Source organism: Salvelinus namaycush, chromosome 23, assembly GCF_016432855.1.
Source record: "Salvelinus namaycush isolate Seneca chromosome 23, SaNama_1.0, whole genome shotgun sequence".
NCBI classification, from domain to species: domain Eukaryota; kingdom Metazoa; phylum Chordata; class Actinopteri; order Salmoniformes; family Salmonidae; genus Salvelinus; species Salvelinus namaycush.
The window spans coordinates 39,700,087-39,718,940 of NC_052329.1; the positions used below are offsets into that span (position 1 = coordinate 39,700,087).

At 46.6% G+C, this 18,854-nt stretch overlaps 1 protein-coding gene across 4 annotated transcripts in view; it reads left to right on the top strand.

Annotated features, from left to right (window-relative positions):
- Window positions 1-33: 33 nt before the first annotated feature.
- The window catches only part of LOC120018424 (cell surface glycoprotein MUC18-like), a 42,348-nt gene continuing 23,527 nt past the window's right edge, over window positions 34-18,854 (top strand). For all 4 annotated transcript variants that reach the window (XM_038961618.1, XM_038961616.1, XM_038961619.1 and 1 more), the window contains exon 1: window positions 34-171. In XM_038961618.1, the coding sequence (XP_038817546.1) occupies window positions 108-171 (64 nt within the window). In that variant the 5' untranslated portion in view covers window positions 34-107. The remainder of the gene's footprint in view (window positions 172-18,854) is intronic.

Consider the following 18,854-nt stretch of genomic DNA (forward strand, 5'->3'; position numbering starts at 1 on the left):
CACCCAGATCTCTTGCCTCTCTCGCACCCTGCGTCTGTCTCGCAGTTTTCCAGCATCGTCCAGCCGTCACACTCACTCTCAGGACGACACTGGGCAGAAGCAACAACATGGCTTTACGAATGAAGGCTTCCATGTTCGTGGGACTTTTCCTGCTTTCTCTGGCCTGGAAAGGTATGTGACCTAATACAGATCAGTTTTGTGACTACTGTACTGTACATTGGAAACTTTGCGGGGTTGCTTGTCAACTGAAGTCTGGCTTCTTGATGGAACGCTTCTCTGCTCCGCTCCGAATAAGGCTGCGTAGACCCAGCAAACTGCAAATATGTGATGTTGCTACCTTTATTCGGTCGTTTTTCTGGTCAATTGTTTAAGAAAGCTGAAAAGCAAATGGAAGCTTATTTTCACAAATGATGAATATAGCTGCCTAGGATGTTTAAAGCATATCACTTTTCTACTATCAGTTAAAGATAAATGATACTGTAGGTTACCTAGTTACAATAATTCAAGTAATAGAAGTATTTGAGATTTACACATGTGCATGTCTAATGTGTATAAAGTAGTTATTTATTTGTCATCATATAAATAGGAGTAGTAAGTGGACAGAGTAAGTGGATTGAATTAGTCACCCCTATACAGCAAATTCTGTCTTGAAAGATGGTCATTAGATTGTGTCACTTAGCCTATGCATATGAACAAAAAGGTAAGCTCTTCTTTCATGTTGTATGCATGCCCTCACTATTACTGTATATGAGTCATTATTTTGTTTTGACTGAATACCCAAATACTGTAATTTTAGGTATGTATGACTCTTGAGGAATGCAATCTGTAACTGGCTATGAAAAATATGAAAGTTGTCGCAAAGAGACCACTTTTCTAGTCTGTTCTATAGCTTACTTTTTTTTAGATCAAAAACGATTTATTCACATAACTGCAATTGTGAAAAGCATTCCACTGATGCGATTGTATTTTTGTCCATAATGAAATAGCTCAATTACTTCTGATTTTATGGAGCCTACTCTAAGGTCTATGAATGTTTGTGCAGTAAGCCCATCGAATACAGCTATGTTTTTGTTATATGCTTCGCAGATACTGGTTGTTACAAATGTTTTTTTTGGTCATTTGGTCGAATATGTTGTTGAGAAGGGAAAAGGAGCTGCCTAGCTGCTTACTGTCAGGTCATGTCTTCCTACCAGGGTTAATCTTGGTCAGTCATGTTCTGACGCCATTTAGCAGACATTCTTATCCAGAGCGACATCCAGTACAGTAGTAAGTGCATACATTTTCATACTAAGTCAAATATGATCACCGTATGATGGATGCAGTATGCATGCTCTTACCAAATCTACACAGAACTCAATCTGTGATACACAAGGAGCACCAGTGTCATTAAAACCTCTACGGGATTGGTGTCCCCGCCATGGGACGGTTGAGCTAACGTGCGCTAATGTGATTAGCATGATGTTTTAAGTAACAAGAACATTTCCTAGGACATAGACATATCTGATATGGGCAGAAAGCTTAAATTGTTGTTAATCTAACAGCAATGTCCAATTTACAGTAGCTACTTGAAAATGTATTAATAAACCAATTAGGCACATTTGGGCAGTCTTGACACAACATTGTGAACAGAAATGCAATGGTTCATTGGATCAGTCTAAACCTTTGCACATACACTGCTGCCATCTAGTGGCCAAAATCTAAATTGCGCCTAAGCTGAAATAATACATTGTGGCCTTTCTCTTGCATTTCAAAGATGATGGAACAAAATAAATACAAAAAAACTCATGTTTTTTCCTTGTATTATCTTTTACCAGATCTAATGTGTTATATTCTCCTACATTAATTTCACATTTACACAAACGTCAAAGTGTTTCCTTTCAAATGGTATCAAGAATATGCATATCCTTGCATCAGGTCTTGAGATACAGGCAGTTAGATTTGGGTATGTCATTTAAGGCGAAGATTGAAAAAAATGGAATGTGAAATGATGGCTTATAAGTATTTTAGGGTGTGCTGCCTGGGTGGGGTGGGAGGATGAGGGGAGGAGCATGTTGTAGGAAGCGTGCTGCAGCCTGGTGGTGGGTATAATATCCTATTTTACAGCTCAGTCATTTCAAAGCATTTTTTCAGCATATTTGTCTGTTTCTGTTTATTTAGACAGATGTCTCCAGTCTTTCCCTTATAACCCGTCCTTTGCGTATCTGACTTCCCTTCCCTCTTACCCCTTTACATCCCTGGTCGCCTTCTCTCCCCTCCTGTTTGGACCCTCGTCTCGCTAACTCCCTCTCTTTATTGTACTTGTCCCCTGTTTTAGCTCACGCTCGGCTATTGTTCCTAATATCATCCTTTCCTTGACCTCCCTGCTTCCGGTGAGCTTACTTCCTAAACCCCTGCCTTACTTCTTGGCCTCGGAGGACCAATTGTGGTGTTTTCCCACCGCCCCTCTTATCCCACACTCCTTGTTTCTCAGGAAGTAGATGCTAGTTTTGGACTACGGTGGGAATGCCATAGCTATCATGTTGAACATACATATAGCAGAGGTCGATAGAGCAGGTTACATCATATGACTTTATAGGCTACGTCCTCAGTCTTTACTGTTGGTCATGTTCTTGATTTCTTACTATGGGTTTGTCTGATGTTCATATGTTGTCTATCTGGTCTGTTCTTTGATGGGCATCCTTCACCTTCACATTTGACAGCCACATAAAACTTTTTTTCATTCTGAAAAAAAAACAGGTCAAGTCTGGTCTTGCTGTGTTGGATTTCATATTAGCCTCAATTGATTACTATGCCAGAGTGATCAGAAGGGTTTGCCTTCATCTGGTTGCTATCGAGGCCAGGTGTCATATTGGACACAGCCTTCAAAGATATCTTTGTGCCAGAATGCCAGCATGCCAGCTTGTTATTGACCACAAGGCCCCAGCAAATACATTTACCCTCAAAGGAGCAACCTCACTTTAATAACTTATCTAAATACATGAATCAAGCTGCTTACAGTAATACCTAAATAAACCTTCACAATAGTGAAGGCATCAAAAGAGTGATGGCATCATCAGGGATTCCATAACGACCCTTTGATAATGAGAGAATGTACTTCCTGTAACACCGGCCAAAAGCAGGGGAAAACAGCATGCTCATCACAAAGACATCTCCCATTAAAAGGACATCTTTTCTTTTCTTTTTTTGTTGTTGGGGAATGCTGGTGATGGGCTGGGTGTTGAGAGGGGCTGCCAGTCAATGTACACAATAAAAGTCCTTGTGCACCATCTCAGAGCTTCGATAAAATGAAGTGTAGATCTGGGCAGCAAATCAGCAGAGAGCTGTGATTGAAACGGAAGTCCCTAAATTCGGGCCTCTGGCAAAGGGGATAGAGTGCCGGAATGCCACTGTTTCACTTCCAAGCCCCACTTAAATTTTCACGGTGACAGAGTTCTTACATTGCAAAGCCTTGTTCATCTTAGCCTTCTGATAAGAGCAACCAGTTACAGCCAGTGGCACACATTCTCCATCCTCATCCTGTTAATGTAACAATTAAGTTTTTAGGTAGAATCCTCCTACAGTCAAATGTATCCAGGAATTCAAAGTAGTAGCCTGGGACGTGATCCTGAATAGTTCATATCTTTCTTCACACTGGTTGGAATCCTTGTGAATGAAGCCTCACCACAGACACTTGCTTGATGCCTTTAATTACCACCGTACTGTCAGATATCGTGGTTGGGGAGCGTAAACTGTATGTAGCTAGGTGGAATAATTAACATTTAGTGATAGATCAGTGGACGCCATCATAAATGTTTCATAAAATCTCAATATTCCACATATTTATCGTTACCTCTTTTATAAATCATTAATGCATGTGTAATGACAACATGTACGTCGTCAATCAAATGTGTGATGTAACAAATGTAACCGATCTCATTACATCATTTGGAAGACGTTAGGAATGTGTCATATTATGTTTATGTTATGCAGGTCTAACCCTATACAAATGCTTTATCATTTTACATTTGAAAGCAAGCCATAACCAATGCTTTTGAGAACAGTGTGGTAGGTTTATGTGTTTGATGAATAGCAGCTGGTTAGCCACCCTGCTCAGAAATGTAGCTGTGTTTTTTTATTTTTTATGCCGTAATGTCCTGTGCTGTACACAGATTAGGCCACATTGCCCCTTATCATCATAGTCCAGAAATAAACTTTAGCTCAGCTCTCCAAACATTGTTTACATATTCCCATTCAACACAAAGTCCTTGTGACAAAGTCAAGAAACAAGCCACCTCCGCTTTTTGATATTGTTCGGTCGTTACTGTGAACCATCCATCAGAAATGCTTGCGTAATGTAAATTCATTCTTCACACAATGGTCATTCATCGGTTTTAGACCTGTGTGAAAATGTCCAGATCTCTGTGCGGAATCAACAGGAAAAGTTATAAACTCAAAGGATAAGCCTTTCCGATGTGTGCCTGAAGAGGAAGTTAGTATCACACCCCAGGCAATGCTATACATTTAAATCAAATTGGCAAATACAAGGTCCTGTGAAATTGTTTTTATAGAAATATAAAAAATAAACACACATTCCTCGTAAACTGCATACATCTTGTAAAGCAAAATAATTTCTAAGAATTAGCAGGCTGGTACAGGAAGATGGAAGGAGGTCAGGAACAGAAACATGAATGATCTTCTTTTTCAGCATTTAGCATCTTGCACCATCTTGGATCCTACTTGGAATCTCAAAAAGAGGACAGTGAGGCTGAGTTGTGACGATGTTGCTTGGTTACTGGTATGGTGCTCTGAAGTCTGAAGACACATCAAAGCTAACTGGGAAACTACCTGATTGATCAGATAGTCACAATGTTGTAAAAACATGCTGTCCTCAGCTCTAAACGGCTAGAGGCCGTTGTCAGGGGTCTGGTTTTGAGGGAAGTTATGGGTCGTTAAGGAAACTTTGGGGCTTTTCCAAATCAACCCTATGATTGAATTAGGTTAGAACAACAACCAGAGACAGTTAAGGATCTGCTAGCGTAATATTAGTTTAATTGAACCCCAAAGGATCTCTCCTGCAACTGGATTTCTGCTGTATCTGGCAAGCTAGAAAGGAGCACACTTTCTTTATCTCTATAAAAGCTATTGAACAAAGCCAGGCTTCCTGAATGAAGTACCCTCTCTCAGTAGTCTGCAGCCACACTGGTGTACGGATTCAGGAAAGTTTCACAAGCTTAGTGATTATAAATAGAATTTGAAAAAGAATCAATCTTCCAAACCATTAACTTTTATTGTCGCTCGCTCTTACTCTCTCCATTAAGTTGTAGAGGACACCATCTGAAGTGCGAAACAAGTTAGAGAGTATAGCAGTGGCTACCAGGGCATTATGTTTGCTGTGTTGTCAGGATGAAATGGCCTAATGGTTTTAGGCTGTAGGGAATGACTTTCAATACTAGAGATGGCACGAGTAGAGACAACAATGGACAGAAGCCAGGAAGGGAAATGTCCTGTGTAAAGTACAGATCGGAGGGTATGAATCTGCCCCCACAGACAGGCATTACCACAATCAATACATGGTGTGCTGGATCAGACTGGAGAAATGAAAGGAGCAGTCCATTGAGTTGTTTGTTTGTGTGGAGGCTCCCTCCCAGGCCCCTCCACTGTTGACGTCAGGGCATTGTTGACACGTTGTTAGCACTGGCTATCTCGCTTAAGCTAATTGGTAGCACACAACCACTGCTCGATCAATTAAGCAGCCAGGCTCTTGGAATGAAATCTCTGTCGTCAACTAATGTTTTAAACAGCCATACAAATGTTTTATGATAAAGAAAGACAATTCTTGTGTCTTTTTTGTATTATTTCCAGGTGTAAAGGATCTGGTTCCGATCTGGTTTTGATTTTGATTGGATCAATGCTGCGTTCAGTAGTGCATTTACAGATTGGCTTGATGTGAAATTGCCATTACAGTCTTTCAATGTCTCCAGATTGAGGCAGGCCGTATGTAAGACACCTGCCACATGTTGCATTAATATGTGTTCTCCATCGGGGCTGTCGCACAGTCCACTGAGCCATGAATGTTTAGTGTGTTTGAAATCACTTCAGGTGTTGCTAGAAATGCCACCACTATCTTGCCATCAGTTCAACGGAAATCAAAAGCCACTATCTTGCCCTTATACCTTAGCTCTTTTGATTCCCGTGGAACTGATCTCTAGACAGATGCACACACAGCTGCATACACCAGGCGCCAAAACTGTCTGAGAGAACCCAGGCGGAGGTTCAGGTTACTGAAGTCTTCATTATCCAGTAGCCTGTCTGTCCGCGTCCCCCTGGGGTCATGTCTCAAGCACTGCTGCTACTTGATTCCTCTGAAGTCCTGCAGCCTCTGGAATCCTCCTTTATTGGCCACCCACTCTCACACCTCCTTCTACCTCATTTCACTACACTCGCAATAACATCTGCCAACCATGTGTATGCGACCAATACGATTTGATTTGATCTCTTGTCGTTTGCTTCGATTACAGACCAAGTGTTCTGTCATTGTAGCCCGAATAAGTGTCAGACTGGTGTCATTGACATAATGCTTGACCGCATTGGATGTAATTACCTGCCAATTACCTACCTTACATTTATCTAGCCCAGAGGAGGCTGGTGGGAGGAGCTATAGGAGGACGGGCTCATTGTAATGGATGGAATGGAATTAATAGAACAGAGTCAAACATGTGGTTTCCATATGTGTGATGTGTTTCATACCGTTCCATTCATTCAATAGCAGCCATTACAATGAGCCCATCCTCCTACAGCTCCTCCCAACGGCCTCCTCTGATCTAGCCTAACAATTTAGCGGAAAATGCAAAATATATTACTGCGAGAATTGCTGCGCTGCCCACACATGTTACAGACTTGGGCCTTCTTGGTTCTGTCTATTGTGCCTGTTGATGCTGTGATCTCGCCATCACAACAACAGTCATGTAAAGCCCCCTTCATCAAACTCTCAGAACAAGAGATTACAGAGACATTTGATTCACTGTTTCAAATCACTGAACGTTGTGTCGTCTTGGAGGTTTTAACTGTAGGAATAACAAATAGCTAGCCTGCTTCGTAAGAGAGGGGGGAAATCTATCAGGGTACAAATCCTTTGATTGGTTATTAGTAGCTTTTCACACATAATACACGTTTACCCTGAGAAATTGTCTGGGTGGTCCGCATCACGTTTAAATTCATCATCAACACTCTGATTGCCTGTTGCTGCAGTGCTCTTGAACAGTGTAAACAAAGCCGTCTCCATTCAACTCCTCCCCAGCTTTACCAGAGCACTTTCGCATTGTGTTTATCTCAATGGAGACTGCCCCCACTGAGGCACCGTAGGGCTTCCCATGGAGGAGCTAATATGGACATTAAGGGACTAACCACCTCTTCACCTCTTGCTGTTCTTCTCCTGTCGCTGTGGGGCGTTGGCTAGTTGATCTCAATCATTCGCTTTCCCTCCACACACAAAAAAAATAACCCCTCAGTGACTTGCTGCCGTGTCATCAACACTTTAATATGAGTCTTCTCCTGAGATCCTGAGAAGAAACCTAGTTCTTAGGAAGTGTTCCTTTTGGTGGCTGTGGTAGCTAGGTGTTTCTGTTATGAGGTCAGAAAAAGTGTTATCGCAGTAGAGTCATTTTACTCTCCTGAATAGCTTGTGTGATTGCTAAGCCAGTCTTGGGGGTTAAAGCAACAAACCAAACCAAGTGAAACTCTGTAGGAAAAGTCATTTTTCTTTGACAAATCGAGAGCTCTCTTCCTGGCCAAAAACATCAGCGGTCACTTAAAATGTTGCTCTGCTCTTGCAAAATACGTAATATTGGTGAACTGAAGTTGGTCATTATTAAACAGGAGTTTGATCAAGGTCTGAAATAAAAATCGGAGAACTGAATTTCTGTTCAATTTCTTTCATATCAGTTAAACTTAGCTCTACAGTTGTGGCAGTAAGTATCCAAAGTTGGTTTTGGATTGTTGGTGTTGTCCTCTAGTAAACCTTGATTCTCAAAACGAGTAATTAGTGAGAATGTTTGACTATGCAAAACATTTTTTCACTTTTATGGGCCTTGTGAAAAACTAGTGCCCATATTTAAGCAATAAGTCAGGAGGGGGTGTGGTATATGTCCAATATACAATGACTAAGGGATGTTCAAATGCATGACGCAACGTGGAGTGCCTGGATATAGCCCTTAGCCGTGATATTTTGGAAATATACCACAAACCCCAGAGGTGTCTTATTGCTATTATAAACTGGTTACCAATGTAATTAGAGCAGTAAAAATACATGTTTTGTCATACCCGGGGTAACTGTAAAGTTTGGTGGTGGAGGAATAATGGTCCGGGGCTGTTTTCCATGGTTCGGACTAGACCCTTAGTTCCAGTGAAGGGAAATCTTAATGCGACAGCATACAATGACATTCTAGACGATTCTGTCCTTCCAACATTGTGGCAACAGTTTGAGGAAGGCCCTTTCCTGTTTCAGCAACCCTGTGCACAAAGCGAGGTCCATACAGAAATGGTTTGTTGAGATCGGTGTGGAAGAACTTGACTGGCCTGCACAGAGCCCTGACCTCAACCCCATCGAACATCTTTGGGATGAATTGGAATGCAGACTGCGAGCCAGGCCTAATCGCACAACAGCAGTGCCCGACCCCACTAATGCTCTTGTGGCTGAATGGAAGCAAGAACCCGCAGCAATGTTCCAACATCTGGTGGAAAGCCTTCCCAGAAGAGTGGAGGCTGTTATGGAAGCAGACGGTGGACCAACTCCATATTAATCCTCATGAATATGGAACGAGATTTTCATGCAGGTGTCCACATACTTTTGGTCATGTAGTGTACCACGGCTAAGGGCAGGAACCCGGGTACTCCGCTTTGTGTCATTGGCCATATACCACACCCCCACTGGCATCCAGGACTACCCTGTTTATAATTAAGCAATAAGGCCCGAGGAAGTGTGGTATATGGCCAATAACCACGGCTAAGGGCTGTTTCACACGACACAATGCGGAGTGCTTGGATACAGCCCTTAGCCGTGGTATATTGGCCATATATCACAAACCCCAGAGGTGCCTTATTGCTATTATAAACTGTTTATCAACATAATTAGAGCAGTAAAAATAAGTTTTGTCATACCCGTAGTATACGGTATGATATACCATGGCTGTCAGCCAATCAGCATTCAGGGATCTAACCACCCAGTTTATAATTACAAATATGACACACTAGCCTGTTATGACTGCACCTTCATCAGACTCTCTACCTGTATCAGTCTGATTTTATTTCCCACTTACACAATTAGCTGTGACTCTCAGTTTGTTTTGCTGTCTGGCGTTTTCTCAGAGGACAAGGCATGATACCATAGAAGGACATTATTTAATGCTTGAATGCTTTTGGATACAATAACCAAAACAAATGTTTCGGGACAAAGCCCAGTCGGCATGTAAACAGTTGCTTTAACACTCGACTCATCACCTGGTTGTGAAAGATTATTGTTGTTTTCTCCAGATTTCTCATTTATTAAGTTGTTATACGTGCCAATTCTTGCTGTCTCTGCCTATTTTAGGAATAAAATGTTGGGAGACAAAATGCTGAGAGCTAAATTAAATCAGGCTAGCTTTTATTTCCTCTTTGCCCCTCAGGAGCAGTTGAGGTCATTTGTTTCAGCAATTGGCATATTTTGTGGCTAAGCACCTCTCAATGTGTTCATGTGGTTATTAGATAACATAGCTCTACTCGTTACAGTAGTGTGATAATAACGGATCGGACAGAGTCAGGCATGACAGCTGTGCTGTGTGAGTCTGTGTGAACCAAAGGAGTGACATTTGTTTCAACCTTTCACCCCCTGACAACACACAGACAGACACACGTGCAGACAGAAGCAGAAAGGCGAGCATGCACACACACTTTGATCTTATAGACAACTAAATTGCATTTGTAAACATTCCACGCAACTGTCCAAACCTATGAACTAGTTTGTGCACCTTTTTGATCGTAGATAGAGAGACAGCAAGCCTTATATCAAGTGCTAACATACCTGAGGTAGCTCTAACAGCCTGCTTGTGCCATGAATGAAAGAGGCCTGTTCTGCTCTGTGTTCTTCGCTGCCCAGTGTCCACTGTCACATGAATTGTCACACTGCCACTTCTAAAGCCCGGAGCTCATTACGCGATTTGCTGGAATCTGAGGCCACTCAACGGCTTTGTGTTTGGTTAAATGGTCCTTCTGCACCGTCTCTGTCTAAGCATTAAGCTCCTGGTGCCAGGTCAAATAGAATGATGCTCTTACATAAAACTGGACACATGAATGTTCTTGCAACATCCCATGAACATTAATGCTGTATACTCTGAGAACATTGTAACCACATTCTAGATAAGTGCTGCTTGACATTACGGGAACGTTCTCCTAACTTTAACACCAAAAGGTTCTCAGAAGGTTTGCTAACGTAGATAGAATGTTTCCCTAAAAAAAGGCATTGTGCTTCTGATTTGCGAGGTAAAACAAACCACAGCATCTCAATGTTTGAGGCAGAAAATGACTTTAGACCATGTGAGTTTTGTAACGCTCTGGGTGTCGGGGGGGTGTGAAGTCAGACGCAGGAACAACAGAGCTTCAATACGGTGCTTTCTTTTTAATGCACCACCGGCAAATCAATGTCCAATACGGACTTACTGGGTGTCATAAACAAACGTCCCAACACGGAAGACAAAACCCAGTCCACAATACATACATCCACTCCCGAATCCAAAAGTACAACTGAACAATCCCGCACAAGGAAGCGTACGGGCTGGCTGACTAATAAAGCCACACTAATTAACAATCACCTAAACACAGGTGTAACAAATAAACACATAAGGAGGGGGAGGAAAAAGAGTCAGTGGCAGCTAGTAGGCCGGTGACGACGACCGCCGAGCGCCACCCGAACGGGAAGGAGAGCCTGCCTCGGTTGAAGTCGTGACAGTACCCCCCCTCTGACGCGCGGCTCCCGCAGCGCGCCGACACCGGCCTCGAGGTCGACCCGGAGGACGAGGCGCAGGGCGATCCGGATGGAGGCGATGGAAATCCCTTAACATAGATGGATCCAAAATGTCCTCCACCGGTACCCAGCACCTCTCCTCCGGACCGTACCCCTCCCAGTCCACGAGGTACTGCAGGCCCCTCACCCGGCGTCTCGAGTCCAGAATGGCCCGTATCGTGTACGCCGGGGACCCCTCGATGTCCAGAGGGGGAGGAGGGACCTCCGGCACCTCACCGTCCTGCAGGGGACCAGCTACCACCGGCCTGACGAGAGACACATGAAACGAGGGGTTAATACGATAATAGGAAGGGAGTTTTAATCGATAACACACCTCGTTTATTCTCCTCAGGACTTTGAAGGGCCCTACACACTGCGGCCCCAGCTTCCGGCAGGGCAAGCGGAGGGGCAGGTTTCGGGTCGAGAGCCAGACCCTTTCCCCCGGTACAAACACGGGGGCCTCACTGCGGTGGCGGTCAGCGCTCCTCTTCTGCCTTCTAGTAGCTTGTTGTAGGGACTCCTGGACGGCCCTCCAGGTCTCCTTGGAGCGCTGTACCCACTCCTCCACCGCAGGAGCCTCGGTCTGGCTCGGATGCCATGGTGCCAGGACCGGCTGGTACCCCAACACACACTGAAAGGGGGACACATTAGTAGAGGAGTGGCGTAGTGAGTTCTGGGCCATCTCGGCCCAGGGAATGTATCTCGCCCACTCCCCTGGCCGGTCCTGGCAATACGACCGCAGAAACCTACCCACCTCCTGGTTCACTCTTTCCACCTGCCCATTACTTTCGGGGTGATAACCGGAAGTCAGGCTGACCGTGACCCCCAGACGCTCCATGAACGCCCTCCATACTCGGGACGTGAACTGGGGGCCCCGATCAGAAACGATGTCCTCCGGCACCCCGTAGTGCCGGAAGACGTGGGTGAATAAGGCCTCCGCAGTCTGTAGGGCAGTAGGGATACCGGGCAACGGGAGGAGACGGCAGGACTTAGAAAACCGATCCACAATTACCAGAACCGTAGTGTTTCCCTGAGACGGGGGAAGATCGGTCAGGAAGTCTACGGACAGATGAGACCATGGCCGTTGTGGAACGGGGAGGGGTTGCAACTTCCCTCTAGGAAGGTGCCTAGGAGCCTTACTCTGAGCGCATACCGAACAGGAGGAGACATAAACCCTAACGTCCCGAGCTAAGGTAGGCCACCAATACCTCCCCCGAAGGCTCCCCACTGTCCTCGTCACCCCAGGGTGACCCGAGGAGGGTAGGACATGAGCCCACCGAATCAGTTGGTCCCGAACACCAAGCGGCACGTACTTACGCCCCGCCGGACACTGAGGAGGCGCGGGTTCCGCCCGTAGCGCCCGCTCGATGTCCGAGTCTACCTCCCATACCACTGGCGCTATCAGCCTCGAGGCGGGGAGGATGGGAGTGGGTTCGGTGGACCTATCCTCCGTGTCGTAAAGGCGGGACAGTGCGTCAGCCTTTACGTTTTGGGAGCCTGGTCTATAGGATAACGTGAACCGAAACCGGGTGAAAAACATGGCCCACCTTGCCTGACGTGGGTTCAGTCTCCGAGCTGCCCGAATATACTCCAGATTCTGGTGGTCGGTCCAGATGAGAAAGGGGTGCTTAGCCCCCTCAAGCCAGTGTCTCCACACCTTCAGAGCCCTGACCACCGCTAACAACTCCCGGTCCCCCACATCATAGTTACGCTCCGCTGGGCTGAGCTTCCTAGAGAAGAAAGCGCAGGGGCGGAGTTTTGGTGGCGTACCCGAGCGCTGTGATAGCACGGCACCCACCCCAGCCTCGGACGCGTCCACCTCCACTATGAATGCTAAAGAGGGGTCCGGATGCGCCAACACGGGCGCATCCGTGAACAGAGCCTTCAACCTGTTGAAAGCTCCGTCCGCCGCTGCTGACCACCGCAACCGCACCGGGCCCCCCTTTAGCAGTGAGGTAATGGGAGCCGCTACCTGACCAAAACCCCGGATAAATCTCCGGTAGTAGTTGGCAAAACCCAAAAACCGCTGCACCTCTTTTACCGTGGTTGGAGTCGGCCAATTACGCACGGCCTTAATGCGGTCACTCTCCACCACCACCCCCGAGGTGGAAATGCGATAACCCAGGAAGGAGACGGCTTGTTTGGAGAACACACACTTCTCAGCCTTGACGTATAGGTCATGCTCCAGCAGTCTGCCAAGCACTTTGCGTACCAGAGATACATGCGCGGCGTGAGTAGCTGAGTAGATCAGAATGTCATCGATATACACAACCACCCCCTGCACGTGCAGGTCCCTGAGAATCTCGTCTACAAAGGATTGGAAAACGGCTGGAGCATTCTTTAACCCATACGGCATGACGCAGTACTCATAGTGGCCCGATGTGGTACTAAATACGGTTTTCCACTCGTCTCCTTTCCGAATACGCACCAGACTGTACGCGCTCCTGAGGTCCAGTTTTGTAAAGAACTGCGCTCCGTGAAATGATTCCACCGCCGAAGCGATGAGAGGTAGTGGGTAACTAAACCCCACTGTGATGGCATTTAGACCTCTATAATCAATACACGGACGCAAACCTCCCTCCTTTTTCTTCACAAAAAAGAAACTCGAGGAGACGGGTGAGATGGAGGGCCGAATGTACCCCTGTCCCAGAGACTCCGCGACATATGTCTCCATAGCCAACGTCTCCTCTTGGGACAAAGGGTACATGTGACTCTTGGGAAGCGCAGCGTTAACCTGGAGATCTATCGCACAATCCCTTCCCGGTCGATGGGGTGGTAATTTCGTCGCTTTCTTTTTACAGAAAGCGATTGCCAAATCGGCATACTCGGGGGGAATGCGCACCGTGGAACCCTGGTCTGGACTCTCCACCGACGTGGCACCAATGGAAACTCCCAGACACCTTCCAGAACACTCCTCTGACCACCCCTGGAGAACCCCCTGTCTCCACGAAATATTGGGATTGTGCCGGGCCAACCAGGGAATTCCCAGCACCACTGGAAACGCAGGCGAATCAATAATATAGAGACTGATACGTTCCCTATGATTCCCCTGCGTCACCATGTCCAGGGGAACTGTGGCCTCCCTGACCACCCCTGACCCTAATGGCCGGCTATCTAGGGAGTGCACGGGAAAGGGAGAATCTATCGGCACAAGCGGAACGCCCAACTTACGGGCGAGTCCGCGATCCATAAAGTTCCCAGCTGCACCTGAATCGACTAGTGCCCTATGCTGGGAAGAGGGGAAAAAATAAAGGAAAAAAATTGAGACAAACATGTGACCAACAGGGGGTTCTGAGTGAGTTTGGTGCTGACTCACCTGGGGTGATCGCCTGCCATCTCGACTCCCAGACAGACCCCCCCAGCACCGATCGGCCGTGTGTCCTCTCCGACCACAGCTGGTGCAGGGGGGGCCTCCTCCTCCGATACCCCTAGGTGCGGCCCCTCCCAACTCCATCGGAATGGGAGCCGGGGTGCTGGGTGGTGGAACGCACAGGACCCTCTCCGAACGCCCGCGGGCAGCCAGCAGATTATCCAGTCGGATGGACATGTCAATAAGCTCATCAAGAGAAAGAGCGGTGTCCCGACACGCTAGCTCCCTGCGGACGTCCTCCCGGAGACTACACCGGTAGTGGTCAATAAGGGCCCTGTCGTTCCACCCTGATCCCGCGGCCAAGGTCCGGAACTCCAGCGCGTAATCCTGTGCGCTCCTCTTCTCCTGCCTGAGATGGAATAGTCTCTCACCCGCCGCTCGGCCCTCTGGGGGGTGGTCAAACACGGCACGAAAACGACGGGTAAACTCTGGGTAGTGCTCCTTCGCTGAGTCTGGGCCATTCCAGACTGCGTTGGCCCACTCCAGAGCACGACCCGTTAGGCAGGAGACGAGGACACTCACCCTCTCCGCTCCCGAGGGAGTGGGGCGAACGGTGGCCAGGTATAGCTCCAGCTGGAGTAAGAACCCCTGACACCCCGCCGCCGCTCCATCATAATCCCTCGGGAGCGTAAGACGGAGCGCGCTGGAGCCGGGGGATGGAGAGTCCTGAGGGGGGGGAGCCGAAGGTGGAGAGAGGAGCCCACTCCTCTCCCATCGCTCCATTCTCTCCATCATTTGGTCCATGGCTGATCCGATCCGATGGAGGACGGTGGTGTGGTGGAGAACCCGTTCCTCCATCGATGGGAGAGGGTTGGCTGCTGCTCCTGCTGACTCCATTTCGTAGGTGCGGGATTCTGTAACGCTCTGGGTGTCGGGGGGGTGTGAAGTCAGACGCAGGAACAACAGAGCTTCAATACGGTGCTTTCTTTTTAATGCACAACCGGCAAATCAATGTCCAATACGGACTTACTGGGTGTCATAAACAAACGTCCCAACACGGAAGACAAAACCCAGTCCACAATACATACATCCACTCCCGAATCCAAAAGTACAACTGAACAATCCCGCACAAGGAAGCGTACGGGCTGGCTGACTAATAAAGCCACACTAATTAACAATCACCTAAACACAGGTGTAACAAATAAACACATAAGGAGGGGGAGGAAAAAGAGTCAGTGGCAGCTAGTAGGCCGGTGACGACGACCGCCGAGCGCCACCCGAACGGGAAGGAGAGCCTGCCTCGGTTGAAGTCGTGACAAGTTTAGAAGGCTGTTTTGTTTCTAGAACATATATTCTAGTGAAGATGTTCTTTTCCAGGAAGAAGCTAAGATATACTCTTTGTGTGGATTTTCATCATTGTGTGGAGAATCTGTTGAATCTTCTATGTGGAGAATATTGTAGATCGGTAATATGAAGTATATCATGAACTTACTGTGTACTACAGAAAGCTACCAGAAAGCTAACTGTTACTACTCTTATTGAACTGTGGTTTTTCATGTCATGCCATTGGTCATTGCTATAGCGTTCTCGCTCTAGCTAGGCCGATTGTGATTGTGGTTCTCAACCCCTTGACTTCTGCCCTGGGGTCAAACGCACACTGCTCTCTGTTCCTGTGGTGAGGGTTAATGACCTGAGAGAAAACACTCAACACCAGCCAGTCACCATCGAGCAGTAGAGGAGGAGTAGGATAAGGAAGAGGAGGCCCTTCCTGGTACTACCACTCCTTATGCTTTCTCCTTGACTCCTATAGACACGGTGGCCAATCGCTGTGGAGTGCTCGCCCATGTCTCACTGTCAAGTAGCTAGACACTTCTGGACAGTGGTCCGTTAACTGGGTTCGGTACTGTGAGTTTTCTGAGAGAGTGTTTGTGTGCGTGCGTGCATGTGTGTGTGCACATGTGGTTGGGCCCTTCCAATAACCAAGGCAGCCATGATGGACTGAGATGCCGAGCATTCCTCAGACATTTCTCCCCCTGCCTGCCTGCTTCTCTCTTCTCTTCTGTTCCCCCGCCAGGTTCAGGGGCAGAGGGCCTCCGATCCCTCAGACCAGCCCTGGATTCCTGCCATGGTTCTCAATTCAAGCCAATCAGAATGAGTTTTCCCCCACAAAAGGGCTTTATTACAGATATATATTGTAAATACTCCTCGGTTTCATCAGCTGTCAAGGTGGCTGGTCTCAGACGATCCCTCAAGTGAAGAAGCCAGATGCAGAGGTCATGGGTTGGCATGGTTACATGACCCGGTTGGACGTACTGCCAAATTCTCTAAAACGACATTGGAGGCGGCTTATGGTAGAGAAATGAACATTCAATTCTGTGGTAACAGCTCTGGTGGATATTCCTGCAGTCAGCATCCCAATTGCACGCTCCCTCAAACCATGAGACATCTGTGGCATTGTGTTGTGTGACAAAACGGCCCATATTAGAGTGGCCTTTTATTGTACCCAGCACAAGGTGCACCTGTGTAATGATCATGTTGTTTAATCAACTTCTCGATATGCCACACCTGTCAGGTGGATTAATTATTTTGGCAAAGGAGAACTGCTCACTAATGTAAACAAGTTTGTGCACAAAATTTGAGAGAAATAAGCTTTTTGTGCATATGGAAAATTTCGGGGATCTTTTATTTCAGTTCATGAAACTTGGTGCCAACACTTTACATGTTGCGTTTATATTTTTGTTTGGTATATTTGATTCAGCAGATGTGATTGAATGCCGCTATAGATCAACCACAGAGCCAGACTAGCCAGACAAGGAGAGAAGTTCAATTTCTGTAGTTGCTGGTGAACATGACACACATTGAATTTGACAGTTACACCAAGTTCCATATTTAGACATAAGAGGGCTACATTTGAGATAAATCAGATGTACAGTAGTTACTGTATTATATCAAACAACCGTATATGTTTTCTCTCTCTGGGAGATAAGACTCATATGGTAGGCCTGCTAAACTGGCGCTGGCTGTGAGAGATGTAAAGGGCTGATGGGACAGCAGTGTCAAATATGGTGTTTGGCCTCAGCCACGTCCGTTTGCATCTCGGATCTCGGATCAAAAGTGAGGGAACACCGGAGTCCCTCTTGCAGAGCCTCAAAGAGCCCTGCTTTTAGCTGACGGCCTGTATAGGTATTGGAGAGTACTGGAGTGGCCCTCGGGGGTGCTCATTTGATTGGTTGAAATGTGGGAGCGGGGGAGATCGCTCAGCCCGTGTCAGAAGCAGTGTCTCATCCACTGCCATCAGTACACACTGCTGCTTAATAATGAATGCTGTTTTCTGAAACATCAAACGTCTCTCAGCTCATCTAAAGCACATTAGGCATTTTAACCCTAATGCAGAACACACTACTGACTCCCTTACTGTGTTTGTGCGTGCACGTGTGCGTGCATGTGCGCGTGTGTTTGTGCTGTTTCATGGAACATACAGTAGAGCACTCTGGTAGTGTCTGTTTACATTCCAGACAATGTTCTTCTCGCTGGCCTTACTGTACAGTAGCCATTAGCTACTGTACAAGATCCTATCGCCATTATATGTTGTATGGCTCCTCCATATAGAGTTGTATTATTGGGTGAGGTAATTTACATCTTAACATCTTTCATGAAGAAGCACATGAAATAATACGCAGTGGACACTACATTATTTTATTCTATCTAAGACACTTTCAAGTGTAAAATGTTGAATCTTTCCGAGTCTGTTGTTGAACCCATGCGTCAATCAAAGCAACATAATACCAAAAATCCCCATCAAAATCCGTCAGCTTAAGCTTGCATGGGCTGCATCTCAATCCACCGCATCCGTCTATGTGGGCCTTCCGCATCTGCGGTGGAAGGTGGCCGAGCTACAGCCGTTTTTGTCAGACCATGAGACCCCCACTAATGTCAGACTAATGGAAGTATGGAGGTAGTTTTGTGCCAACAAAATATAGGGTTAAATATGTGTAAAAATATATATACACTGCTCAAAAAAATAAAGGGAACACTTAAACAACACAATGTAACTCCAAGTCAATCACACTTCTGTGAAATCAAACTGTCCACTTAGGAAGCAACACTGATTGACTATAAATTTCACATGCTGTTGTGCAAATGGAATAGACAAAAGGTGGAAATTATAGGCAATTAGCAAGACACCCCCAATAAAGGAGTGATTCTGCAGGTGGTGACCACAGACCACTTCTCAGTTCCTATGCTTCCTGGCTGATGTTTTGGTCACTTTTGAATGCTGGCGGTGCTCTCACTCTAGTGGTAGCATGAGACGGAGTCTACAACCCACACAAGTGGCTCAGGTAGTGCAGCTCATCCAGGATGGCACATCAATGCGAGCTGTGGCAAGAAGGTTTGCTGTGTCTGTCAGCGTAGTGTCCAGAGCATGGAGGCGCTACCAGGAGACAGGCCAGTACATCAAGAGACGTGGAGGAGGCCGTAGGAGGGCAACAACCCAGCAGCAGGACCGCTACCTCCGCCTTTGAGCAGGAG